At 47.5% G+C, this 27316-nt stretch overlaps 1 protein-coding gene across 1 annotated transcript in view; it reads right to left on the bottom strand.

Moving 5' to 3' along the window:
* CHD5 (chromodomain helicase DNA binding protein 5) overlaps positions 1 to 4284 on the bottom strand; it is a gene marked incomplete at its 3' end in the record, with an annotated part of 151006 nt that extends 146722 nt beyond the window's left edge. Inside the window, exons 1-2 of the mRNA XM_089658184.1 lie at positions 4071 to 4284; positions 146 to 264 (exon numbers count right to left, since the gene is read on the bottom strand). Coding sequence (XP_089514310.1) covers positions 146 to 264; positions 4071 to 4238 — 287 coding nt within the window. The remainder of the gene's footprint in view (positions 1 to 145; positions 265 to 4070) is intronic.
* Between the last annotated feature and the right edge of the window lie 23032 nt (positions 4285 to 27316).

Below are 27316 nucleotides of genomic sequence, written 5' to 3'. Positions count from 1 at the left end.
AGCCACCCCCTTCATCAATAAATATGCAGGGCATTACTGTGCTCGCCAGAAAGAAATTTCCCCTCGCATTTGGCGAGCGGGCGAGTGGAATTTTCAAGCCCTGGCTTAGAACGCACAATGACCCCGTCCTGCCTCCACCTCTCACCTCAGAAACTGGCTAAAGGCCTTGTAGTTCGTCAGCGTGTGATAATCCTCCTCAGAGAAGGAATAGTCCACATTGTCCAGGCCCCACTCCTCCATCAGCTGGGCTGAGGTCTTTGGCTCCTTCCAAAAACAAATATCCATTGATATTGTTAAAACACAAAAACATCATGCATGGTGGAAATCCACAACCAAATTGAGGTCATCAAGGGAATAAAAAAGACATTAAAGGAGACGAAGGGAAAATGAAGACACGCTCCGTGCATTGACCCATAGCAAGCAGAAGTCAGCACAAATTCTAGCATTGAGAACTTCATTTGTTTACTGCAACTTCTACAATCTTTGTGACCCAATGAGTAGAGTCATCTCACAGCGACCATTCTCTTGCTGGTGACACCTCACTAGGAGGTGGAATCACCAACTCACTGCTAGTGATGCTTTGCTGGTTGGGGCAGCAAGGAGGAGAAGGTAAATTAACCGCATCCCCACCGTCCTGTAGCAGAAGTACTGCTACAGGGGGGCAGGGCTGCGTGAAATTGTGTATATATACGCGATTTTTTTATGTCCGGGTAGGGGGCGCGCGTGAGCGAACTCAGCCAAAAGTGGGGGCGAGTACTTGTCAAAACCAGGTACCTGGTCCCCCCCAAAAAAGGTGCCAAATGTGGCAGCAAAGGGGGAGGGAGCCAGAAAAGCGGAGCTTTCACTTTTGGATGGAACTCCACTTTAAGTTTTAGCAATTTCAGTGAGTTTTTAACAATAGTAGGATATAGTGAATAAGCCCCAATAAAGTAGCTATTATAGCAAAGGGGTAGATTGATCAAGCTAGGGAAATAAATTGGGCCTAATCCTCTGAAGAAATGCGCTATTGGAGTTCAAGATAGTTATGTTTCAAAAAAAAGAAGAGAAAAAAAAAAAAGAGAGAGAGAGAGCCTGACAGTTCAAAGTCTTGGTCCATCCTGGAGGGAGTGTCTCTCATGTGACTTTTATAGGTGACCAGGAGGGCCAATCTGAACATCTCTTTCTAACTGGCCTAAGTTTTGGCCATTCCGATTGTTTTTGCCATCTTTTTTTTTTTTGGTAATAGAAAAGTATGACAGTTCTGTTTATGTAGTGAGACTTCGATACAACTTTACAGTCTCTGGCACTCATGTAGCATCAAAGTCGCATCAAAGTAGTGCAGGAACCTTTATGTAACCAAAGTCGTATGTAAGGGCTAAGAGCTAGGGTCAAATGTTAGGGCTAAGAGCTAGGGTCAAGGGTAGGATTAGAGTTAAGGTTCGAGTTGGGTTAGTTAAGAGCTAGGGTTAGGGTTATGGTTTCGAGGTGGGGTTAGAGTTAAGAGATAGGGTTAGTGTTATGGTTTCAAGTTAAGAACTAGGGTTAGGGTTAGAGTTATGGTTTCGAGTTGCTGTTAGAGTTAAGAGCTAGGGTTAGTTATGGTTTCGAGTTGGGATTAGAGTTAGAGTTATGGTTTAGAGTTGAAGTTAGAGTTAAGAGCTTCGGTTAGGGTTAGAGTTATGGTTTCGAGTTGGGGTTAGAGTTAGGAGCTAGGATTAGGGTTATGGTCTCAAGTTGGGGTTAGAGTTATGGTTTCGAGTTAAGAGCTAGGGTTAGAGTTATGGTTTCGAGTTGGGGTTAGAGTTAAGAGCTAGGATTAGAGTTATGGTTTCAAGTTGGGGTTAGAGTTATGGTTTCGAGTTAAGAACTAGGGTTAGGGTTAGAGTTATGGTTTCGAGTTAAGAGCTAGGGTTAGAGTTATGGTTTCAAGTTGGGGTTAGAGTTAAGAGCTAGGGTTAGAGGTATGGTTTCAAGTTGGGGTTAGAGTTAAGAGCTAGGGTTAGAGGTATGGTTTCAAGTTGGGGTTAGAGTTAAGAGCTAGGGTTAGAGGTATGGTTTCGAGCAGGGGTTAGGGTTAAGAACTAGGGTTAGAGTTATGGTTTCGAGTTGGGGTTAGAATTTAGAACTAGGGTTAGAGTTATGGTTTCAAGTTGGGGCTAGAGTTTAGAACTAGGGTTAGTTATGGTTTCGAGTTGGGATTAGAGTTAAGAGCTAGGGTTAGTTATGGTTTCGAGTTGGGGTTAGAGTTAAAAGCTAGGATTAGGGCTATGGTCTCAAGTTGGGGTTAGAGTTATGGTTTCGAGTTAAGAACTAGGGTTAGGGTTAGAGTTATGGTTTTCGAGTTTGGGTCAGAGTTAAGAGCTAGGATTAGGGTTGTGGTTTCAAGTTGGGGTTAGAGTTAAGAACTAGGGTTAGGGTTATGGTTTCGAGTTGGGGTTAGAGTTAGGAGCTAGGGTTAGAGTTAGAGTTATGGTTTCGAGTTGGGGTTAGAGTTAAGAACTAGGGTTAGGGTTATGGTTAGCAGTAATTACCAGGGCTAGTGTTTCAACCCTAACAGAAGCATAAAAGTCACATCAATGTAGTGCAGGAACCTTTATGAGACTAAAGTCATATGTTAGGGTTAAGAGGTTAGGGTTCGAATTAAGAGGATAAGAGTTAAGGTTAGAGTTATGGTTTCGAGTTGGGGTTAGAGTTAGGAGCTAGGGTTAGGGTTTCGAGTTGGGGTTAGGGATATGGTTTCGAGATGGGGTTAGGGATATGGTTTCGAGTTGGGATTAGAGTTAGAGTTATGGTTTCGAGTTGGGGTTAGAGTTAGGAGCTGGGTTTAGGGTTATGGTTTCGAGTTGGGGTTAGAGTTAGGAGCTGGGTTTAGGGTTATGGTTTCGAGTTGGGGTTAGAGTTAGGAGCTGGGTTTAGGGTTATGGTTTCGAGTTGGGGTTAGAGTTAGGAGCTGGGTTTAGGGTTATGGTTTTGAGTTGGGGTTAGGGATATGGTTTTGAGTTGGGATTAGAGTTAGAGTTATGGATTCAAGTTGGGGTTAGAGTTAGGAGCTAGGGTTATGGTTTTGAGTTGGGGTTAGAGTTAGGAGCTAGGGTTATGGTTTTGAGTTGGGGTTAGAGTTAAGAGCTAGGGTTATGGTTTTGAGTTGGGGTTAGGGATATGGTTTTGAGTTGGGATTAGAGTTAGAGTTATGGTTTTGAGTTGGGGTTAGAGTTAAGAGCTAGGGTTATGGTTTCGCATCAAAGTAGTGCAGGAACCTTTATGTGACCGAAGTCGCATGTTAGGGTTAAGAGGCTGGGGTTCGAGTTAGGGTTAAGAGCCAGCGTTAGAAGCTAGGGTTAAAGTTAGGGTTTAGGGTTAGAGTTAAGGTTAGCGGTAATTCTTAGGGTTAGCGTTTCAACTCACAATTACCGCTAACTCTAACCCTGTCTATTTGTAACTCTCATCCTAACATTGATTCCTAACCCCAGCCATTAACCCTAACACGTGACTTTGGCCACAAAGGTTCCTACACTATTTTGATGCGACTTTGATGCTATTTGAGTGCCAGAGAGTGTAAAAATCCCACTACAAAAACAAAAACTGTCACAATTTTCTATTGGCAAAAAAAAAGAAAAAAAGTAAACTGCATTTTTGGTGTGTGTCCATTGAAGTCTACTATACGTAGAACGCAATCTGCTGCGGGAAAAAAAAAGTCCCTGACCCTTTCCAAAAAACACACCAGCTCACAACGCACGGATGTGAATTAGATCCATGAAAAACCATGTTAAATTTATTGTAGTGTGTTTCTGAAAACTGAAAATCGCACTGAAATCTGCATAAGCGTGAACCTAGGGAAATCAGTCGGGAAAAGCCCGGCAGGTCGAATGATGGACTTGTGTAGAACAAGGGTGCCCATACATGGATCAAAATTCAAATGGCCTCTGCTGAATTTTGATTTATGCATGGCCGGCTATACACTCCACTTCATTGAGGACTTGGAAATGAGCGGAAACCCATTGATTCCAATTAACAGATGCGAAGAAAATGCCTCGAGGAGGGAAACCCAGTCCAGTGACTGCAAGTTGTATGATGCCGTGTGACCCCATTACCTTTATACATCCTTCCTCATTATCGTCATCTTCGCCATCTTTCTTTTTGCGCTTGGCTTTTTTCTCTTTCTTTTCCTTAAGCTTTTTCTTCTTTTTCTTGTTGGGAGCGTAGTCACTGCCTTCACTATCTGACTTTTCCAGCAACATTTCATCCTCATTGTCCGACATGTCCTCATCGCTGCCCTACAACACAGACACAAAGAGTGAAAAGGGTTGTCTCCAATGTAAACCGGCCAATCAGGGGGGAGAACACAAAGTGGCAAGGAGGAGCTTACTAATTACGAGTGTGAATTATTCTGAACCAGCTTGAAAATTTGTAAACTTCTTTTAAGATCCCACACATTTACTTCCTGAATTCTGTGACCCCCATATCACTATTCCCTGTGAGTAGGCACAGCTGTGTCGCACATTTCACAGAGCCTGCCTTCTGAGAGGAGTTTCAGGAGGCGGAGTCAACACGAGAATCACGGCTTGCAGGCAGCAAGGTACGATGGGGCACTATTCCTCCCACTGACACCAATGATGAGGCACTATTCCTCTCACTGACACCAATGATGGGGCACTATTCCTCCTACTGACACCAATGATGAGGCACAATTCCTCCCACTGACACCAATGATGGGGCACTATTCCTCCCACTGACGAGGCACTATTTCTCCCACTGACACCAATGATGGGGCACTATTCCTCCCACTGACACCAATGATGAGGCACTATTCCTCCCACTGACAGCAATGATGGGGCACTATTCCTCCCACTGACACCAATGATGGGGCACTATTCCTCCCACTGATACCAATGATGGGGCACTATTCCTCCCACTGACACCAATGATGGGGCACTATTCCTCCCACTGACACCAATGATGGGGCACTATTCCTCCCACTGACACCAATGATGGGGCACTATTGCTTCCACTGATACCAATGATGGGGCACTATTCCTCCCACTGACACCAATGATGGGGCCTATTCCTCCCACTGATACCAATGATGGGGCACTATTCCTCCCACTGACACAATGATGGGGCGCTATTCCTCCCACTGACACCAATGATGGGGCACTATTCCTCCCACTGACACCAATGATGGGGCACTATTCCTCCCACTGATACCAATGACGGGGCACTATCCTCCACTGACACCAATGATGGGGCACTATTCCTCCCACTGACACCAATGATGGGGCACTATTCCTCCCACTGACACCAATGATGGGACACTATTCCTCCCACTGATACCAATGATGGGGCACTATTCCTCCCACTGATACCAATGATGGGGCACTATTGCTTCCACTGATACCAATGATGGGGCACTATTCCTCCACTGACACCAATGATGGGGCACTATTCCTCCCACTGACACCAATGATAGGGCACTATTCCTCCCACTGACACCAATAATGGGGCACTATTCCTCCCACTGACACAAATGATGAGGCACTGTTTACTACAAGTGACCCCCGGCTATTTTCTATTCTCATTGGCCACAGTGTAGCCCCCCCCCCCCCCCAAACTCTGAAAGACAGTAAATGGGTCTTTGTTTTAGAAAGATTGGTCTTAAACCATTGATGTGGGACTCCCAAATCTTCATTAGCACATTGGCTAAGTGGTTAACACATCTGCCTAGCAGCTCTAGGGTCATTGGTTCGAGTTCCAACCGTGGCACTACCTGCCTGGAGTTTGCAGGTTCTCCCTGTGCCTTCGTGGGTTTCCTCCCACACTCCAAAGACATGATGGTAGGTTAGTTGTCTCCTGTCTAAATTGCCCTAATATGTGTATGTATGAATGTGAGTTAGGGACCTTAGATTGTACGCCCCTTGAGGGTTAGGGACCTTAGATTGTACGCCCTTTGAGGGTTAGGGACCTTAGATTGCACGCCCCTTGAGGGTTAGGGACCTTAGATTGCACGCCCCTTGAGGGTTAGGGACCTTAGATTGTACGCCCCTTGAGGGTTAGGGACCTTAGATTGTACGCCCCTTGAGGGTTAGGGACCTTAGATTGTACGCCCCTTGAGGGTTAGGGACCTTAGATTGTACTGCCCTTGAGGGTTAGGGACCTTAGATTGTACCCCCCCTTGAGGGTTAGGGACCTTAGATTGTACGCCCCTTTGAGGGTTAGGGACCTTAGATTGCACGCCCCTTGAGGGTTAGGGACCTTAGATTGTACGCCCCTTGAGGGTTAGGGACCTTAGATTGTACGCCCCTCGAGGGTTAGGGACCTTAGATTGTACGCCCTTTGAGGGTTAGGGACCTTAGATTGTACGCCCCTCGAGGGTTAGGGACCTTAGATTGCACGTCCCTTGAGGGTTAGGGACCTTAGATTGTACGTCCTTTGAGGGTCAGGGACCTTAGATTGTACACCCCTTGAGGGTTTGGGACCTTAGATTGCACACCCCTTGAGGGTTAGTGACCTAGATTGCACACCCCTCGAGGGTTAGGGACCTTAGATTGCGCGCCCCTCGAGGGTTAGGGACCTTAGAATGTACGCTCCTTGAGGGTTAGGGACCTTAGATTGTACGCCCCTCGAGGGTTAGGGACCTTAGATTGCGCACCCCCTCGAGGGTTAGGGACCTTAGATTGTACGCTCCTTGAGGGTTAGGGACCTTAGATTGTACGCTCCTTGAGGGTTAGGGACCTTAGATTGTACGCCCCTCGAGGGTTAGGACCTTAGATTGCGCGCCCCTTGAGGGTTAGGGACCTTAGATTGTACGCCCCTCGAGGGTTAGGGACCTTAGATTGCGCGCCCCTTGAGGGTTAGGGACTGATGTGAATGTACAATATCCAGGTAAAGCTCTGTGTGGACTGACGGCGCTAAATAGGTCCTGGAACACCCATCACGGCACCTCCTGCAAGCTCTTGTATGGTGTGAAAGCTCTGCAGCCAACCTCACCGGACTCTACATTATGGACTCTACACCGCACTAGGCTAACCGGATTTCCGTTGGGATTCAGCACCTCCCGAATCATTTATTATAGTCCATGTCTATTCCGACTCCCATAACTGAGTGAAGACACTTCTCGGGTAGGTGACCCTTTTATCCGTCGCGGTTCTCTCTGGATAACAGAAGTAATCCCCCGATTGCTTTTCCTCGTTGTTGGACCTTCTCTCCAGCGACGGAGGTTTAGGGTCATGTGTGTCCATTTAACAACCGTACGCCTCTCGACTTTATTCTCTGCAGGAAAGCTATAAAAGTCCATCAGGGAATAATCTTTATTCGATACGGAGAGACAGGAGTGTCTGCACAAGGTCAGGAGCGAAAAATTACCGCCACCGAACAAGTTATCCAATCAGGAGGAAACGTCTGCTGGAGAGAAAATCCATCCACTTCTTCAAATGTGGAGTCTACAGTGAAAGGGTCGATATAGTGGTTTGGGTTTTACGGGCGCGGCTACGCTCTGCGGCACAGCGGCCCAGATCGTCATAAAATGTTTTATGGCAGCCGCTCGCTGGCGGCTTCACAAAGCTGTAACTTGTCACAAATGTTACGGCGACGGGCGGTCTAAGGTCGGCGGCGAGCGCGTTTTGTTGTTGTTGTTAGAAGGTGATCAGCATTTTGTCTCCGAGGTATTTTGTTTGTTTTATTTTTTGGTCCCTATGATTGAGATTTCCACTTTCTTTAACCTCTTCACGCCGGCCGAACGCAAATGTGCGGCCTCCCGGTGTCTGGGCCTAGACGCCGAGCGGCCACACATTTACGTCCGGTTTTAAAAGGACATATGTGCCGAGAGCGCGCGCCCTGCACGCTCCCAGCACACATGTCCGGTACTCACAGAAAGGTCCCGATCTCCTCTTTCGATCGGGACCTTTCCTGATCATGTGATCGCCGTGACGGCGCATTACGGCGGTTACATGACCCTAAGCCCCGCTCCACCTCCTGGCTTCTGAAACTCTTAAGGGGCGGGGAGGCGCCGGCGCGAAGGGGTTAACTATGATTAAAAAAAAAAAAAATTTAAAAATGTCACGCCATGGGAGTGATTTACTAAAACCGGCGCACACAGAATCTGGTGCAGCTCTGCAGAGGAACCAATCAGCTTCCAGGTTTTATTGCTAAAGCTTCACTGAACAAGCTGAAGTTAGAAGCTGATTGGCTCCCATGCAGGGGCGGACTGACCATTTGGAAACTTGGGCATTGCCCGAGGGCCCGGAATCAGTAGGGGGCCCCATGAGATGCCCCTGGTACCTTTTTCATAGGTTTTTTTGAGTTTGGGCAAGGACACAGGGGCCCCATGATTCCCTATTGCCCGGGGGCCCCATGAGTTGTCAGTCCGCCCCTGCTCCCATGCACAGCTGCACCAGATTCTGAGTGCTCCAGTCCTATGCCGGCCACACATGGTTCGAAATTGGACTGATTTACCTAAGAATAATCGTCTGATTTTCATGTTCCCATAGGTGAACTTATCCTTTAACCCCTTCACCTCTTCCTTCCTCTGTATGACCTGTACATTAAAAGTGAAATTCCAGCCTTAGGCCGGCTATACGTGGGTCGAATAGCCGGCTATACGTGGGTCGAGTTTTCATCCGAAAATCGGACTTAAGAATAATCAACCGATTTTCGGTCTGTTAGTGGTGTCAATGACACCGGACGATTTTCACTGTTAGTGGTGTCAATGACACCGGACGATTTTCACTGTTAGTGGTGTCAATGACACCGGACGATTTTCACTGTTAGTGGTGTCAATGACACCGGACGATTTTCACTGTTAGTGGGGCAATGACACCGGACGATTTTTGCTCTGTTAGTGGGGTCAATGGCACCGGCCGATTTTTGCTCTGTTAGTGGGGTCAATGGCACCGGCCGATTTTCATGGTTCCTCCCCTTTTCGGTGATCGGGCATGTTGGAAAATTCGTGAAAAACAACCAATTTTCGACTCGATGGTCAAATCGTAGGATCGTTTTTCTGAAAAGAATGCGCCATGAGCCGTGACCTGGAAGGAACAGAAGTTTCGCCTGTTATATGGGGGGAACTTTATGACTCGGTTGGCCCATTTTCAAAATTATTGATGGCGCCGTCAGATTACCGAGTGAACGACGTTTCTGATTTTCGGACGAAAAATTGTTCGGGGTTTGACCCGTGTATGGCCTGCATTAGTAAACACCCCCCCCCCCCCAATGTGATTTCAAAGATATACAATGAGAATACCAAAAGTTTTGATGCAATGACTAACCCCTTGGCGCTGGTGCCTCCTGGTCCTATAAGAGGTTTCAGATGCCGGGGGGAAGCCTGATCATGTGACCGCCGTGATTGGCTTCAACAGTGGTCACATGATCGCCGGTGATCAGCGATCTCAGCACAGTACTTTTTGTATTCTGGTGCGGCCCTCTTACATGCCGGGAGATTGCATATATATGCGTACCGCCCGCATCAACAGGTTCATGGAACCCTCAGGGAAATTTGTGTGGAGGGAATGCAGTTGTGGCACCTCCAGCACAGAATGCATGCAGTGACAAGGGGTGCTGGGGAGTGCTTTAGGGTCTACTGATGCTGGCTGCTGGGGGATTTGTTGTTGCTGGATGTATCTGTTGTTGAGGGAGGGATTTATTGTTGAAGGTTACTTGTAGATCTATTGTTGCTGGTGGGGTTTATTGTTTCTGGTGTGGATCTATTGTTGCTGATTATTGCAGGGGGTCTATTTTTGCTGGAGAGATCTATTGCTGCTGGAGGCCTATTGTTGCTGGGGGGTAGTTTTGCTGGCTGCATGGGGATCTATTTTACTGCTTTTCTGTTGTTGAGGGAGGGATCTATTGTTGCTAAGGGGGCAATTGCTGCTGGGAGTAATCTACTGTTGAGGAAGGGGTCTATTGTTGCTGGCTGCTGGGAGATCTGATGTGAAAAGAGGGGGGAACTGAGGACTCTGATGGTAAAAGGGGAGGGGGCTGCGGACACTGATGTAAAGGGGAGGGGGCAGCGGATACTGATGTGAAAAGAGGGGGACGGGGGGCTGAGGACTCTGATGTGAAAAGAAGGGGGGAACTGAGGACTCTGGTGGTAAAAGGGGAGGGGCTGAGGACTCTGATGTGAAAAGGGGGGGGGCCTGGGGACTCTGATGGTAAAAGGGAAGGGGGCTGAGGACTCTGATGCTAAAAGGGGTGAAAGCTGAGGACTCTGATGTGAAAAGAGAAGGAGAGGGGCTAAGGACTCTGATGTGAAAAGAGGGGGAGGGGTTGAGGACTCTGATCTGAAAACAGGGGGGAACTGAGAACTCTGGTGTGAAAAGGGGAGGGAGCTGAGGACTCTGATGTGAAAAGGGGGGAGGGGGCTGAGGACTCTGATGGTAAAAGGGGAGGGAGCTGAGGACTCTGATGTGAAAGGGGGGGGGGCTGAGGACTCTGATGTGAAAAGAGAAGGAGGGGGGCTGAGGACTCTGATGTGAAAAGAGGGGGAGGGGGTGAGGACTCTAATCTGAAAACAGGGGGGAACTGAGAACTCTGGTGTGAAAAGGGGGGATGGGGGGCTGAGTACTCTGATGGTAAAAGGGAAGGGGGCTAAGGACTCTGATGTGAAAAGAGGGGGGGGGGGGCTGAGGATTCTGATGTGAAAAGAGTGGGGAACTGAGGACTCTGATGGTAAAAGAGGAGGGGGCTGAGGACTCTGATGTGAAAAGGGGTGAAAGCTGAGGACTCCGATGTGAAAAGAGAAGGAGGGGGGCTGAGGACTCTGATGTGAAAAGAGGGGGAGGGGTTGTGGACTCTGATCTGAAAACAGGGGGGAACTGAGAAATCTGTTGTGAAAAGGGGGGGGGTGAGGACTCTGATGGTAAAAGGGGAGGGAGCTGAGGATTCTGATGTGAAAAGAGGGGGGAACTGAGGACTCTGGTGGTAAAAGGGGAGGGGCCTGAGGACTCTGATGGTAAAAGGGGTGAAAGCTGAGGACTCTGATGTGAAAAGAGAAGGAGGGGGGCTGAGGACTCTAAAGGGGAGGGGGCTGAGGACTCTGATGTGAAAAGAGGGGGAGGGGGTCTGAGGAGGGGGGGGGGAAAGCTGAGGACTCTGCTGTGAAAAGGCGGCAGGGAATGGAACGGAGGTCTCTGATGTGAAAGGGGGGGGGGGGAACTGAGGACACTGATGTGAACAGAGGGGGGCGGGCTGAGGACTCTGATGTGAACAGAAGGAGGTAAATGAGGACTCTGATGTGAACAGAGGGGGGCGGGCTGAGGACTCTGATGTGAACAGAGGGGTGGGAATGGAACGGAGGTCTCTGATGTGAAAAGGGGGGGGGGGGGCTGAGAACTCTGATGTGAACAGAGGGGGGCGGGCTGAGGACTCTGATGTGAACAGAGGGGGGCGGGCTGAGAACTCTGATGTGAACAGAGGGGGGCGGGCTGAGGACTCTGATGTGAAAAGGGGGGGTGGGCTGAGGACTCTGATGTGAAAAGGGGGGGGGCGGGCTGAGGACTCTGATGTGAAAAGGGGGGGGCGGGCTGAGGACTCTGATGTGAAAAGGGGGGCGGGCTGAGGACTCTGATGTGGAAGACGGCCTCTGATGTGACGGTGGGTCTCTAATGTGAAGGGGGACCCCATTTTGCACTGATACACCCAGAGATTGCACATAGTTTCAGAGGGTGCCGTGACCCATCACACCGTCTCCCCAAATCTACCATCTGATCCCACTGCACACAATACAAGACTCCGGCATGAAGGATCTGTGAATGTGCAGCTGCATCCAGAAGTACAGAAACAAATGGAGAAGGAATACAAGAAATGGAATCACGTCGTCAGGTTGTCGGGTTCCTGTGACTGGCGGCTTCACGTGTTTCCGATCCTTCCTGCCACACACTGATTAATAAATACAAATCCCGCCATCACAATATTGTGACGGGAATGTCAGTCTCCTCCACTCAGCGCGCACACGAAGGCAGAACACATGGCGGCACCCGGCGGCTGGGATGAGGTGCGAAGACACGATCTGCATCTCTTACAGGAGCCTCATTGTTACCAATCGGAGAAAAGATCCGTCACTCATGGCAACCATTCAGATTCTTCTATGTAGCCGACCCGCGGAAAGGATTCCCTGGGGGACATGGATCCAGCAAATGCACGATGGAGATTCCTGCCGCCGACCTCCCTCTCACTATAGCGCCCCCTATGGAGGTGGAAGATGGCGGTAGGAGCCACTAAACACAGCCGGAGCCCAGGAGAGGAGCGGAGCCGCGTTTGGCGGTACAGACAGCGGGAGCGGCAAGCAATAACTCCGCCATGCTTGGAGATTTCAGATCCTCAGCTTTCCCGGGAAAAGGCCCATTGCACCCCCCCCCCTTTGCTGCAAGAGGACACCCGGATTTATGGAAAGTACTGTATATTTTTAAAGCCATATCAAACCCAAAAGTAAGCATTTATTATATTTCCAATGCTTAGATGTGATGGCTGCATTTGTTTTCTTTTTTTAGGCTTTCTTGCTTCTATTTCCATCTGGTGATCCAGCCAGTGAGTCTGTTTTTCAACAGAACAAGCTGCCCTACAGATGTGATGTTTCAAACCATTTACCACTGACAGGGGTGCTTACAATGATCGGCTTTTGATTTATGAAAAAAAAAAACTGTTACCGTCATTATGGAAAAAGAGAGAAAAAAGGGAAAGAAAAAGAAAGGAGAAAAAAAGGAGGCAAAATAAAGAGGAAAAAAAGGAGAGAAAAAAAAGAGGACAAAAAAAGAGAGGAAAAAAATAGAAAAAAAAAAGAGGAAACAAAGAGAAAAAAAAAGAGAAAAAAGAGAGAAAAAAGGAAAGAAAAAGGAGAGAAAAAAAAAAAACAAGAGGAGAGAAAGGAGAGAAAAAAAGGAAAGAAAGAAAGGAGAGGAAAAAAAGAGGAAAAAAAGGAAAAAAGAGAGGAAAAAAAAGAGAGAAAAAAAAGGAAAGAAACAAGAGGAAACAAAAGAGAAAAAAAAGGAAGAAAAAAAGTAGGAAACAAAAGAAAAGAAAAGGAGAGAAAAAAAAGAAAGAACAGAAAACCAACACAGATGAGGTGTCTGAAAACCGTTATTTGATGTGACATGTCAGACATGTTTACACCTGTGGTTGGGGGTTGGTAAACCCTTGTGGTTGAGCTGCATTTTTACAGCCCCACAACTGCTCCCCATGTAGCTGGGAAGGAAGTGGCCGAGGTGTACACATCAATGTTTGGATTTGTAGCGCCTGCTGAGCGTGACTAGAATTGTTTACCAATGACTTGGAATGGACTGCTTGTGATTTTCTTGGGTGTCCTTTACACGCTGGGGGGGGGGGGGGGCACCTGTTTTCCTCGGGCCTGGAGAACCGTGGAGAGTTTTTCCCCATCTTTCCGCCTTTGAGGAATACACGGGTGGCGTTGCGTGCAAGCTTAGCTCCGACCTGTCTTTGATCATGCGCACCTCCGGCACCCAGGGCCACAGACAACGTCAGATGCTATTTGCGTCATGACGTCACAAGATGGCGGCACACATGTGGTTGACTGTGCCAACCAGAACCACGATCTTGGGATATCCGGGATGTCAGATGGTGACCATAGATGGAGGTAAGTTAGGGGGCTATTTAGGGGCGGTGACCCCTTGGCCGACTGTACACTGTAGGGGGGACTGTGACACACAATTTGGACTCTGACACCAATGCTGGAGGAGCAATGACACCGTAGAGGTATGGATATTCCCATCTGGCTGGGAAGTCAGTGGCCAGGGGGGTGTACACATTGCAATGGTCCGACTCGCAGCGCCTGCCAATGCAAGTAAATGCGGCCACTCTGCAAGCACCCGAGACGTGTGCAATGCTTGTGTGGGGTTTAAGCAGGATATGATACAATGCCTCCTCACTGCCTATGAAATGTCCTCTGAAGAGTGATCCAAACACAGATCGCTCTTCGGATAGCAAAGCTAATGTGAACAAGGCCAAATGAGCCCCAAATGTGTGTGAAATGTCAGTAACGCATGTTACCAGTCCAGGCGCATCCACCATGCCTCACATTTCAAGCGTGACTAAATGATCCCGCCACCTTCTCCCCATTCTGTACACCAACACACTGAAGGGCCCCGGGGTCCCCCCTGCCCTGCCAGGTGGCGGTTTATTTCCAGCACGCTCTCATTATTCACTGCAGCACTCAGCCAATATTTTATTGATGCCCAAAAAAAAAAAAACTGCACACAATGGTTGCACCTTCCGGAGATCCCCGTAATTGGAAAGTGGAGCTTTTTCACAACGCTTTTGCCTCATAAATGTTATAATTTAGCCATTGAATAATTGGTTGCTATGGAAACGGATTGGGTACAGGTTCAAATCATTTCACTCTTTTCACCAGACACCCCCCCCCCCCAACCTCCATTATACATCTGAATAAGAAGGGCTTTCAGTTCTGCCAATCTGAGATTAGACATAAAAAGGGAAAGTCATTAAGAAAATGGAAGAGGAGGAGACAGCGGGCGCAGCGACACCCCCCCCCCACAATGAATGACAACGCCGCTCAAAGCGTCTCACCAGACGACTCTTCCCAAATCTTTACAGAAGACGGAGATCACTTATTAATTAAGACGTATTGAGAGAAAAAGAGAGAGTGAGAAAAAGAGAGGTGGGGGGAGAGGGAGAGGTGGGGGGAGAGGGAGAGGGGAGGAGAGGGAAAGAGAGGGGAGGAGAGGGAAAGAGAGGGGGGGGAGGGAGAGAGATAGGGGGGAAGAGAGAGGGAGAGGAGAGAGGGGAGGGAGAGAGGAGAGGGGGGGGAGAGAGAGAAGGAGAGAGGGGAGGGAGAGAGAGAGGAGGGGGGGAGAAGGGGGGAGCGATAGAGAAGGGGTAGAGGGGGAGGGAGAGAGAGGGGAGGAGAGAAGGGGGGGGGGAGAGAGAGGGAGGACGGGAGAGAGGGGGGAGAGGGGAGAGAGAGGGGGAAGAGAGAGAGAGGAGAGAGGGGGGAGGGAGAGAGATAGAGAAGGGGGAGAGAGGGGGGAGGGGGGTGAGGGAAAGAGAGGGAGAGAGAAGAAGAGAGAGAGGAGGGGAGTGGGGAGAGATAGAGAGAGAGAGAGAGAGAGAGGAGGAGGAGGAGGAGAGAAAGGGGGGGGAGAGAGAAGGAGAGGGGGGAGAGAGAAGAAGAGAGGGGAGAGAGAGGGAGGGGGGGAGAGAGGGAGGGGGAGAGATAGAGAAGGGGGAGTGAGGGAAAGAGAAGGAGAGAGAGGAGGGGAGGGGGGAGAGAGGGGAAGGGAAGGAGAGCGGAGAGAAGGGAGAGAGAGAGGGGGGGAAGGGAGACAGAAGGAGAGGGAGAGAGAGGGAGGGGAGAGAGAGAGAGGGGAGAGAGAGAGGGGGGGAGAGGGAGAGAAGGAGAGAGAGATGTTTCCTTCTAACAATATTCAGGTAATAGCACACAGTCCTGAGCACACGAGATCCCCGGATGGTCTCATTGCTCAGCCTGATCACCAGTAATGGGTCGTTAATATTTATGGCTGCACAGAGATTATAAATAGTCTGCGATCCATCACACAGAATGTATTATAGGATAAACTCCAGGTATGGGGATGACATTGTCCCGGCTCGGACCAACTGTGTATATACCATACCTGGCTGATGCCCTTGGAAGCTGGAAATCACTGTAGTAAACACTGCTACTACACTACTACTACATCTCTATTACACCACTTCTTCCACGCTGCTACACCTTGACTACACCCCTACTACACTGATACTACACCACTGCTACGCTGCAAACACACCCCTACTACACCTCTATTATACCACTACTACAATGCTACGACTCCGATCCATTACGCTCCCCAATCCGCAGATCCGATCCATTCTGCGGGGATCGGCTTTCTTTACAACATACCTTTTCATGGGGCGGGTCCAGTGTCACCCCGTGCGATCGGTGTCACCCGGTGCGGAGCGCAACCCCCCACACCTGCCTGGGGACGCCACTGCTTCTACTACACCACTCAAGCATATCCATGCAGGAAGAGCAGCGCAACAAAAAATCTAAATGGCAAACCCTTCCCTCGTATATTCATCACATGACTTCTATATCTGTCCGTGTATACATACAGAACATGCAAACATCGACTTCCTGTGTGACATAAAAAGTGCAACACAACAAGAATCAAACGCACCGGATAAAAGAATCAAACGCACTGGATAAAAGAATCAAACGCACCGGATAAAAGAATCAAACGCACCGGATAAAAGAATCAAACGCACCGGATAAAAGAATCAAATGCACCGAATAAAAGAATCAAATGCACCGGATAAAAGAATCAAACGCATCGGATAAAAGAATCAAACGCATCGGATAAAAGAATCAAACGCATCGGATAAAAGAATCAAATGCACCGAATAAAAGAATCAAATGCACCAGATAAAAGAATCAAACACACCAGATAAAAGAATCAAAAGCACCGAATAAAAGAATCAAATGCACCAGATAAAAGAATCAAACACACCGGATAAAAGAATCAAAAGCACCGGACAACCATCACACAGAAATGCTGTGAACTCCACACCGCATCACTGTGAACCCGGGCTTAATGATCTGTAAGCTGCAATTTATGATTTTTTCAGGGGGGGGAGGGGTCTCTCTACTGTTGGAACTTTTTTTCATGAAGGGCATCAGTTTTGTACAAATAAATAAAAACAAAAAAAAGAAAAATTCTTCAGACTCTAGTAGAAGAAGCCATGTTGGGGATGGGGCGAGGGGCGTGTTTTCCCAAATTAGTGCCCCATCATTGGTGTCAGTGGAAGGAATATTGTGCAGTCCAGGATCCGTCCTCCCGCCACCGACGGTCCAGGATCCGTCCTCCCGCCACTGACGGTCCAGGATCCGTCCTCCCGCCACTGACGGTCCAGGATCCGTCCTCCCGCCATTGACAGTCCAGGATCCGTCCTCCCGCCACTGACGGTCCAGGATCCGTCCTCCCGCCACTGACGGTCCAGGATCCGTCCTCCCGCCATTGACAGTCCAGGATCCGTCCTCTCGCCTCTGACGGTCCAGGATCCGTCCTCCCGCCACTGACGGTCCAGGATCCGTCCTCCCGCCACTGACGGTCCAGGATCCGTCCTCCCGCCATTTAGTCCACGATCCGTCCTCCCGCTTCTGACGGTCCAGGATCCGTCCTCCCGCCACTGACGGTCCAGGATCCGTCCTCCCGCCACTGACGGTCCAGGATCCGTCCTCCCGCCACTGACAGTCCAGGATCCGTCCTCCCGCCACTGACGGTCCAGGATCCGTCCTCCCGCCACTGACAGTCCAGGATCCGTCCTCTCGCCATTTAGTCCAGGATCCGTCCTCTCGCCACTGACGGTCCAGGATCCGTCCTCTTGCCATTTAGTCCAGGATCCGTCCTCCCGCCACTGACGGTTCAGGATCCGTCCTCCCGCCACTGACGGTCCAGGATCCGTTCTCCCGCCACTGACGGTCCAGGATCCGTCCTCCCGCCACTGACAGTCCAGGATCCGTCCTCCCGCCACTGACGGTCCAGGATCCGTCCTCCCGCCACTGACAGTCCAGGATCCGTCCTCCCGCCATTGACAGTCCAGGATCCGTCCCCCCGCCATTGACAGTCCAGGATCCGTCCTCCCGCCATTGACAGTCCAGGTTTTGGTCCAGGCGGGGGGCTCTATAACGCAGGCCACACACACGGGTCAAATTCCCAACAAATTGTCTTTAGAAAATCAAAATTTCCATGCATTAATTTTGAAATTCGATCAAGCGAGCCCCTCATGTTGCTACAGAAAAGAATTTTCGTGGCCAAGAATGTTCTTTTCTTTCCCGGTCAGCTTACAGCTCATTTCTTTTTGATTACATTTCTCGCACGGTTCTCCCATCACTGATTCGAAATTTGTTAATTTTTTAAAAAATTTCCAACGCGCCCGATTACTTAAATTGGATGGTCGCTCGAATATCGACCACGGCTGTGGCCCCACTAAGGGTGCGAAATTCGAACGAAAATTCTTAGAAAAGATATTCGAAAGAAACAAATTCTTTTGGAATTCGACTCGTGTATGGGCGGCTTCAGGCTGGATTCACAGCACCTGCGTCATGTTTCTTTGCAGGCACCCCAGCTGCCAATCGTTGAAATGCATTTTTTTTTTTGTTTTTTTTTACGTGTTGCATCTATCGGCCTTTTTTTCACAGCAGGAGCCAATATACTTACTTTTTTCTTTTGCTGTAATGAGTTTTGATTGGTTTAGAAGCATTCCAGTAGATTTTTCCAGTGCAGTTCTGTGCAGAAAAAATGTGGCATTTTGTACTTTTTTTTTTCTACACTGTGTGTACTGCAAATGTGGGGGGGGGGGGGTCGGAGAAAGGCAGGAGAGCAGCAGTGTATACAGTGACTGGCTGTCACTATAGGTCAGAGCTGGTTTTTAAATGTAATTGCCGGCTTTTTCTTCCACTATAGCTCAGAGAATCAGCTGTCACTTTCCCCCCATCTAAAAGAAACAAAGTTTCCTTTTAGTTTATTTCCCCCGAGATAAAAGAAATAAAGTTTAATTTTAGTTTATTTCCCTGAGTTAAAAGAAACTGTTTCCTTTTAGTTTATTTCCCCCCCGAGATAAAACAAAGTTTCCATTTAGTTTATTTCCCCGAGATATAAGAAACAAAGTTTTCTTTTAGTTTATTTCCCCCGAGATAAAAGAAACAAAGTTTCATTTTAGTTTATTTTCTCCGAGTTAAAAAAAACAAAGTTTCATTTTAGTTTATTTCCCCCGAGTTAAAAGAAACAAAGTTTCATTTTAGTTTATTTCCCTGAGTTAAAAAAAAACAATGTTTCCTTTTAGTTTATTTCCCCTGAGATAAAAGAAACAAAGTTTCCTTTTATTTTTTTCCCCTGAGATAAAAGAAACAAAGTTTCCTTTTAGTTTATTTCCCCCAAGATAAAAGAAACAAAGTTTCATTTTAGTTTATTTTCCTGACTTAAAAGAAAGAAAGTTTCCTTTTAGTTTATTTCCCCGAGATAAAAGAAAGAAAGTTTCCTTTTAGTTTATTTCCCCCGAGATAAAAGAAACAAAGTTTCCTTTTAGTTTATTTCCCTGAGATAAAAGAAACAAAGTTTCATTTTAGTTTATTTTCCTGAGTTAAAAGAAAGTTTCCTTTTAGTTTAATTCCCTGAGTTAAAAGAAACAATGTTTCCTTTAAGTTTATTTTCCAAAATAAAAGAAACAAAGTTTCCTTTTAGTTTATTTCCCTGAGATAAAAGAAACAAAGTTTCCTTTTAGTTTATTTGACAGAGTTAAAAGAAACAAAGTTTAATTTTAGTTTATTTCATCGAGATAAAGAAACAAACTTTCCTGTAGGTTTATTTCCCCCGAGATAAAATAAACAAATTTTTATTTTAGTTTATTTTCCTGAGAAAAGAAAGTTTCCTTTTAGTTTAATTCCCCGAGTTAAAAGAAACAATGTTTCCTTCAAACTTTCATTTAGCTCTGGGAAAAGTGACAGCTAATTCTGTGAGCTATAGTGACGGAAAAAAAAAGCCGCCAATTGCATTTAAAAACCGGAACCGACCTATAATCACAGCCAGTGATGGAGCCTCTCTGTATACACTGCTCCTCTCCTGCCCCCTCCACTGCTCCTCTCCCCACCCCTCCCTACAAAGAGGACCTGTCACTCATATGCTATCACATAGGGAACTATTGGTCTCTTATGTGATAGCAATAAAATCATCAGTTAAAATATATATATCTATCTACATGAAGGTAGAAAAAAAATTGGAGCCTCCCCACCCCCACATACGCAGGCATTTCGGTTTCGGATCGGTGTTCGGCCCCATGCATTCTGAATTTTCAGTATCGGTTTTGGCACCAGAATTGTCATTTCGGTGAGATAAACGACCAAGAGGCCTCCAGCAACTCTGAAGCTGTGTCAGGAACTGATGACAAAGAGCTGACATTGTGTGCATGTGACACCAATATCACCAATCCTCCACAAATGGGGCTTGTATGGGAGGGTGCAAGAAAAAGGCTGCTCCTCAAGAAAGGCCACATGTGCAGCCACCACTGAGCTTTATCAAAATGCACCTTGAAGGTTCTGAGGCCACACAGAGAAAGGGGTTCTGGTCAGAGGAGACTAAAATGGAAGGACTTGGCCTCAACACTAAATGATATGTCTGGTGAAAATCCAACCCAGCTCACCATCCAAATCCCACCATTCCTACAGTACAGCATGGAGGGAAGATATCCTGTTATGGGGGGGAGGGTAATATCCTGTTATGGGGGGTAATATCCTGTTATGGGGGGTAATATCCAGTTATGGGAAGTTTCTCTGCAGCAGGGACTGAAGCACTTGTCAGGATAGAAGGAGAAATGGACAATGGGGCAAAATCCCATCACAATCTGGAGGAAAATCTGCTGCCCTCGGCCAGAAAGTGGTCAATAGGAAGAAGGTTCACCTTCCAACATGACAATGAGCCAATGCACAGCGACAATGACCCCCCCCCCCAGTGGTTGGAGGAGGAGAAGGGGGATGTCATTGCATGGCCTAGTCAGAGCCCAGACTTCAAACCCATTGAAAATCTGTGGAATGACTTGAAGACTGCCGTCCACAAACCATCACCATCCAATGTCACCATCCAATGTCAACATCCAATGTCACCATCCAATATCACCATTCAATATCACCATCCAATGTCACCATCCAATGGCACATCCAATGTCACCATTCAATATCACCATCCAATGTCAACATTCAATGTTACCATTCAATGTCACCATCCAATGTCACCATCCAATGTCACCATTCAATGTCTCCATCCAATGTCACCATCCAACGTCACCATCCAACGTCACCATTCAACGTCACCATCCAACGTCACCATCCAACGTCACCATCCAACGTCTCCATCCAATGTCACCATCCAACGTCTCCATCCAACGTCACCATCCAATGTCAACATCCAATGTCACCATCCAATGTCACCATCCAACGTCACCATCCAACGTCACATCCAACGTCACCATTCAACGTCTCCATCCAACGTCACCATCCAATGTCACCATTCAATGTCTCCATCCAATGTCACCATCCAACGTCTCCATCCAATATCACCATCCAATGTCACCATCCAATGTCACCATCCAACGTCACCATCCAACGTCACCATCCAATGTCTCCATCCAATGTCACCATCCAATGTCACCATCCAACGTCTCTATCCAACATCACCATCCAATGTCACCATCCAATGTCAACATCCAATGTCACCATCCAATGTCAACATTCAACGTCACCATCCAACGTCACATCCAACATCACCATTCAACGTCTCCATCCAATGTCACCATCCAACGTCTCCATCTAATATCACCATCCAATGTCACCATCCAACGTCACCATCCAATGTCAACATCCAATGTCACCATTCAATGTCTCCTTCCAATATCACCATCCAATGTCACCATCCAACGTCACCATCCAACGTCACCATCCAATGTCACCATCCAACGTCACCATCCAACGTCACCATCCAACGTCTCCATCCAACGTCACCATCCAATGTCAACATCCAATGTCACCCAATGTCAACATTCAACATCACCATCCAACGTCACATCCAACGTCACCATTCAACGTCTCAATCCAATGTCACCATCCAATGTCACCATTCAATGTCTCCATCCAATGTCACCATCCAACGTCTCCATCCAATATCACCATCCAATGTCACCATCCAATGTCACCATCCAATGTCACCATCCAACTTCACCATCCAACGTCACCATCCAACATCACCATCCAATGTCAATATCCAATGTCACCATCCAATATCGCCATCCAATGTCACCATCCAATGTCAACATTTAATATCACCATCCAATGTCACCATCCAATATCACCATCCAATGTCACCATCCAATGTCACCATCCAATATCACCATCCAATGTCACCATCCAACGTCACCATCCAATGTCACCATCCAACGTCACCATCCAATGTCACCATCCAACGTCACCATCCAATATCACCATCCAATGTCAATATCCAATGTCACCATCCAACGTCACCATCCAACGTCACCATCCAATATCACCATCCAACGTCACCATCCAACGTCACCATCCAACGTCACCATCCAATGTCAACATCCAATGTCACCATCCAATGTCAACATTCAACATCACCATCCAACGTCACATCCAACGTCACCATTCAACGTCTCAATCCAATGTCACCATCCAACGTCACCATCCAATGTCACCATCCAACGTCTCCATCCAATATCACCATCCAATGTCACCATCCAATGTCACCATCCAACGTCACCATCCAACGTCACCATCCAATGTCTCCATCCAATGTCACCATCCAATGTCACCATCCAACGTCTCTATCCAACATCACCATCCAATGTCACCATCCAATGTCAACATCCAATGTCACCATCCAATGTCAACATTCAACGTCACCATCCAACGTCACATCCAACATCACCATTCAACGTCTCCATCCAATGTCACCATCCAACGTCACCATCCAACTTCACCATCCAACGTCACCATCCAACATCACCATCCAATGTCAATATCCAATGTCACCATCCAACATCACCATCCAATGTCAATATCCAATGTCACCATCCAATATCGCCATCCAATGTCACCATCCAATGTCAACATTCAATATCACCATCCAATGTCACCATCCAATATCACCATCCAATGTCACCATCCAATGTCAACATTCAATATCACCATCCAATGTCACCATCCAATGTCACCATCCAATATCACCATCCAATGTCACCATCCAACGTCACCATCCAATGTCACCATCCAACGTCACCATCCAACTTCACCATCCAACGTCACCATCCAATATCACCATCCAACGTCACCATCCAATGTCACCATCCAATATCACCATCCAATGTCACCATCCAACGTCACCATCCAATGTCACCATCCAACGTCACCATCCAATGTCACCATCCAACGTCACCATCCAATATCACCATCCAATGTCAATATCCAACGTCACCATCCAACGTCACCATCCAATGTCACCATCCAACGTCACCATCCAATGTCACCATCCGACGTCACCATCCAATGTCAATATCCAATGTCACCATTCAATGTCTCCATCCAATATCACCATCCAATGTCAATATCCAATATCACCATCCAATGTCACTGAATCTGAGCCGTTCTGCAGGAAAAGGGGGTTCAACAAAATACAGACACGGGGGGGGTCCTTTTTCCAACTCGGTGATTCTGTTTTTGTATTTTTCCATGACATGCTGGGGTTATATCTTTCACTTTGATGTTATGAGCTGAGTAAATAAAGCTGGATAAAACAAAAGCTGGATAAAAACAAAAACTGTGTCTGTCTTCATTTCAGGCTGCGAAGCAACAAAATGTGATTTTAAAAGGGGGGGGGGGGGATTTTTTTCTATACTCGCTGCAATTTACAAGCAGTAACAGCAACCAGGCTTTTTTTTTTTCCTTACTAAATAAAAGCTGATGATTGTAAGCATACCTGTCAGTGGACAAAAGGTTTGTCTCATCTCTGTAAAATAATACATCAGGAACAGAGCTTGTTCTTTCATAAAAACAGACTTACTGGCTGGATCACTAGGTAAACATAACAGAAAGAAAGCCTAAAAAAAAGAAAAACTAATAGCAGCCACCAGATCTATGAATCGGGAAGCTGCACTATATTAAATGTTTGCTCTTGGCTTTCAGACCGCTTTAAATCCGCCACAGATTCAGACCTATTCAATAAAAGGAGTGCAGAAACTCCAACCAATCACAAATGGCCATTTACTGATGTCATTTCGGCAGTCTGGATGCCGTAGATCATGCGAAGGAGGCTGTCGGTGTACACGGACATTTATTTCTCACATTATGGGACGTTCTATCATTCAGAGGACTTTAACCTTCAAGTGAAAGGAAAAAAAAAAAAAACTAATCAGACTAATTATTCTGGCAGACGCCGGAGACGGCAGAGACAAACAAATGGTGGCTCGGGAGGGAAGACGTTGGCCGGTAAAGTGACGGCACGCTTCCCTCCTCATCAAATCCACCAACAGATGGTTTTCTACAAACTCATTGATGGCGGCTGAGATATACGATGTGACGGCAGGGTGCTGCGTGCCGTCCGGGGGGGTTACAGTCCAGACACGTCCGGGTACAAGAACTCCACTTTCATTATATACATAATATTATGACCACCCACCTAATACTGGGTAGGCCCCCCCCTTTTGCCTTCAAAACAGCCCTGACCCGTCTCACCATGGACTCCACAAGACCTCTGAAGGTACGCCGTGGTATCCGGCACCAAGCCGTCAGTAGCAGATCCTTTAAGTCCTGTAAGTTGGGAGGTGGGGCCTCCATGGACCGGACTTGTTTTTCCAGCACTTCCACAGAAGCTCCATTGGACTGAGATCTGGAGAATTTGGAACCCGAGTCAACACTTCAAACTCATTGTTGTGTTCCTCAAACCATTCTTGAACCATTTTTGTAGAGGCCACTGCCATCAGGGAATGCGGTTTCCATGAACGGGGGTATTTGGTCACCAACAATATTTAGGTAGGTGGTACATGGCATCCACATGAATGGAGGAGCCAAGGCTTCCCAGCAGAACATTGCCCAAAGCATCACACTGCCTCTACCGGCTTGTCTTCTCCCCATACTGCATCCTGGTGCCATCTATTCCCCAGGTAAGTGACGCACACCCACCCAGCCATCCACAAGATGGAACAGGCATGGCCTTCACTAGACCTCTGAAGGTACGCCTTGGTATCCGGCACTGAGCCGTCAGTAGCAAATCCTTCAAATCCTGTAAGTTGGGAGGTGGGGCCTCCATGGATCGGACTTGATTTTCCAGCACATCCCACAGATGCTCGATTGGATGGAGATCTGGAGAATTTGGAGGCCGAGTCAAAACCACAAACTCGTTGTGTTCCTCAAACCATTCTTGAACCATTTTTGCAGTGTGGTAGAGGCGCATTATCCTGCTGAAAGAGGCCACTGCTATCAGGGAATGCGGTTTCCATGGGGTGTACTTGGTCACCAACAATGTCTAGGTAGGTGGTACGTGTCTATCCACATGAATGGCAGGAGACAAGGTTTGCTAGCACAACATTGCCCAAAGCATCACATTGTTAGCCGTCTTCCCGTCCTGGTGCCATCTCTTCCCCAGGTAAGTAACGCACACCCACCCAGCCCATCCACATGATGGAAAAGAAAATGTCATTTATCAGATCAGGCTACCTTCTTCCATGGCTCCATGCTCCAGTTCTGATGCTCACGTGCCCATTGTAGGCTCTTTTGGCTATGGACACGGGTTGCCCAAAGCATCACATTGTTAGCCGTCTTCCCATCCTGGTGCCATCTCTTCCCCAGGTAAGTAACGCACACCCACCCAGCCCATCCACATGATGGAAAAGAAAATGTAATTTATCAGATCAGGCTACCTTCTTCCATGGCTCCATGCTCCAGTTCTGATGCTCACGTGCCCATTGTAGGCTCTTTTGGCTATGGACACGGGTTGCCCAAAGCATCACATTGTTAGCCGTCTTCCCATCCTGGTGCCATCTCTTCCCCAGGTAAGTGATGCACACCCACACGGCCATCCACATGATGGAAAAGAAAATGGCATTCATCAGACCAGGCCACCTTCTTCCATCACTCCAGTTCTGATATTTATAAACGCAGAGTCTTCTCTGATTGGACAAGTACAGAGCGTGACGCCACTGCCCCACCTTTCCACCCTACGAATCAGGGAACGCTTTACATTCATTGAGAATATGCAAAGTGGCCTGTAATTGGCGCTTGTGCAAAGTGACTGAACCAAATTCCCAATGCAGGCGTTTGGCGCGGGACCCGGGAGAACAGTAGGGATCACTGAAGTAGCGGTGTAGTAGCGCTGAATACGACGGCGATTTCCAGATTCCAGGGGGGTCCCACAGGTATGGAATTCACAGGGGTTGATTTAGTAAAGGCAAACAGACACTCAGAGCTTAGTAAATGAGGTAAAGATTTAGTTTGCAAAGAACACCCAATCACATGCAAGGAATAAAAAACAATAAAAACACAAAAAACAAACAAACAAAGAAACTGAGCATTTTTGCTTGCACATGATTGGATGATGGAAGTCAGCAGAGCTTCCCCTCATTTACTAAGCTCCGGAGCAACTGCACTTTGCAGAGTGCACAGTCTATTTGCCTTTAGTAAATCCACCCCGTAGCTACATTGAGCTAAGGGATGTTATGTTCTCCACCTCATCCATACAGAGAATGCTTTGTAGTCATTGTGAAAATACAAAGGGTTCTCTATATGGCACCCATGCCGAGCAGCCAACCTCCTGTGTTCACAGTGCACCAGGCTGGCCACTCAGCACGGGGCCCAGAAGCTGGTGGAGGTCACGGTAGTAGCGGTGTAGTAGCGGTGTCTAATCCTGGGATATCGGCCAAGTATGTCATGTACTGTACATAGTTACATTGTTCAAGGCTGGACCTGCAAAACCATACCTGGAATTCAGCTTTAACCAGTTCTTGCCCAGCCTACAGTCAAATGACGGCTGGGCGGTATATTCACAGTTCCAGGTGGCAGTGCGATCTGTCAACCGCTGTGTCATTGGTGGACTGGCTGCTGCCGGTACCATGTGATCACTGTGGCCAATCACAGCAGATCACATGACAGCTGTGCACAATGGATGGCTTTCATTCATGCTATTTATTGTGCGCTATTGTGTTGATCTCTGTGATTGGTCATAGTGATCACTTGGTACAGACAGGGCTAATCACAGCCCATCTGTACCATGTGATCGCTGTGGCCAATCACATGACAGCTGTGCACAATGGATGGCTTTCATTTAAGCTATTTATTGTGCACTGTTGTGTTGGTCTCTGTGATTGGTTATAGTGATCACTTGGTACAGACAGGGCTAATCACAGCCCATCTGTACCATGTGATTGCTGTGGCCAATCACATGACAGCTGTGCACAATGGATGGCTTTCATTTAAGCTATTTATTGTGCACTGTTGTGTTGGTCTCTGTGATTGGTCATAGTGATCACTTGGTACAGACAGGGCTAATCCCAGCCCATCTGTACCATGTGATCACTGTGGCCAATCACATGACAGCTGTGCACAATGGACTGCTTTCATTCAAGATATTTATTGTGCACTGTTGTGTTGATCTCTGTGATTGGTCATAGTGATCACTTGGTACAGACAGGGTTAATCACAGCCCATCTGTACCATGTGATCGCTGTGGCCAATCACATGACAGCTGTGCACAATGGACTGCTTTCATTCAAGATATTTATTGTGCACTGTTGTGTTGATCTCTGTGATTGGTCATAGTGATCA

Source organism: Staurois parvus, unplaced genomic scaffold (assembly GCF_062004578.1).
Source record: "Staurois parvus isolate SC_StPar_1 unplaced genomic scaffold, SC_StPar_1.0 ptg001056l, whole genome shotgun sequence".
Classification (NCBI taxonomy): Eukaryota; Metazoa; Chordata; class Amphibia; order Anura; family Ranidae; genus Staurois; species Staurois parvus.
The sequence above is the reverse complement of the archived record's forward strand: the minus strand, read 5'-3'. Positions and strand labels throughout refer to the sequence as shown.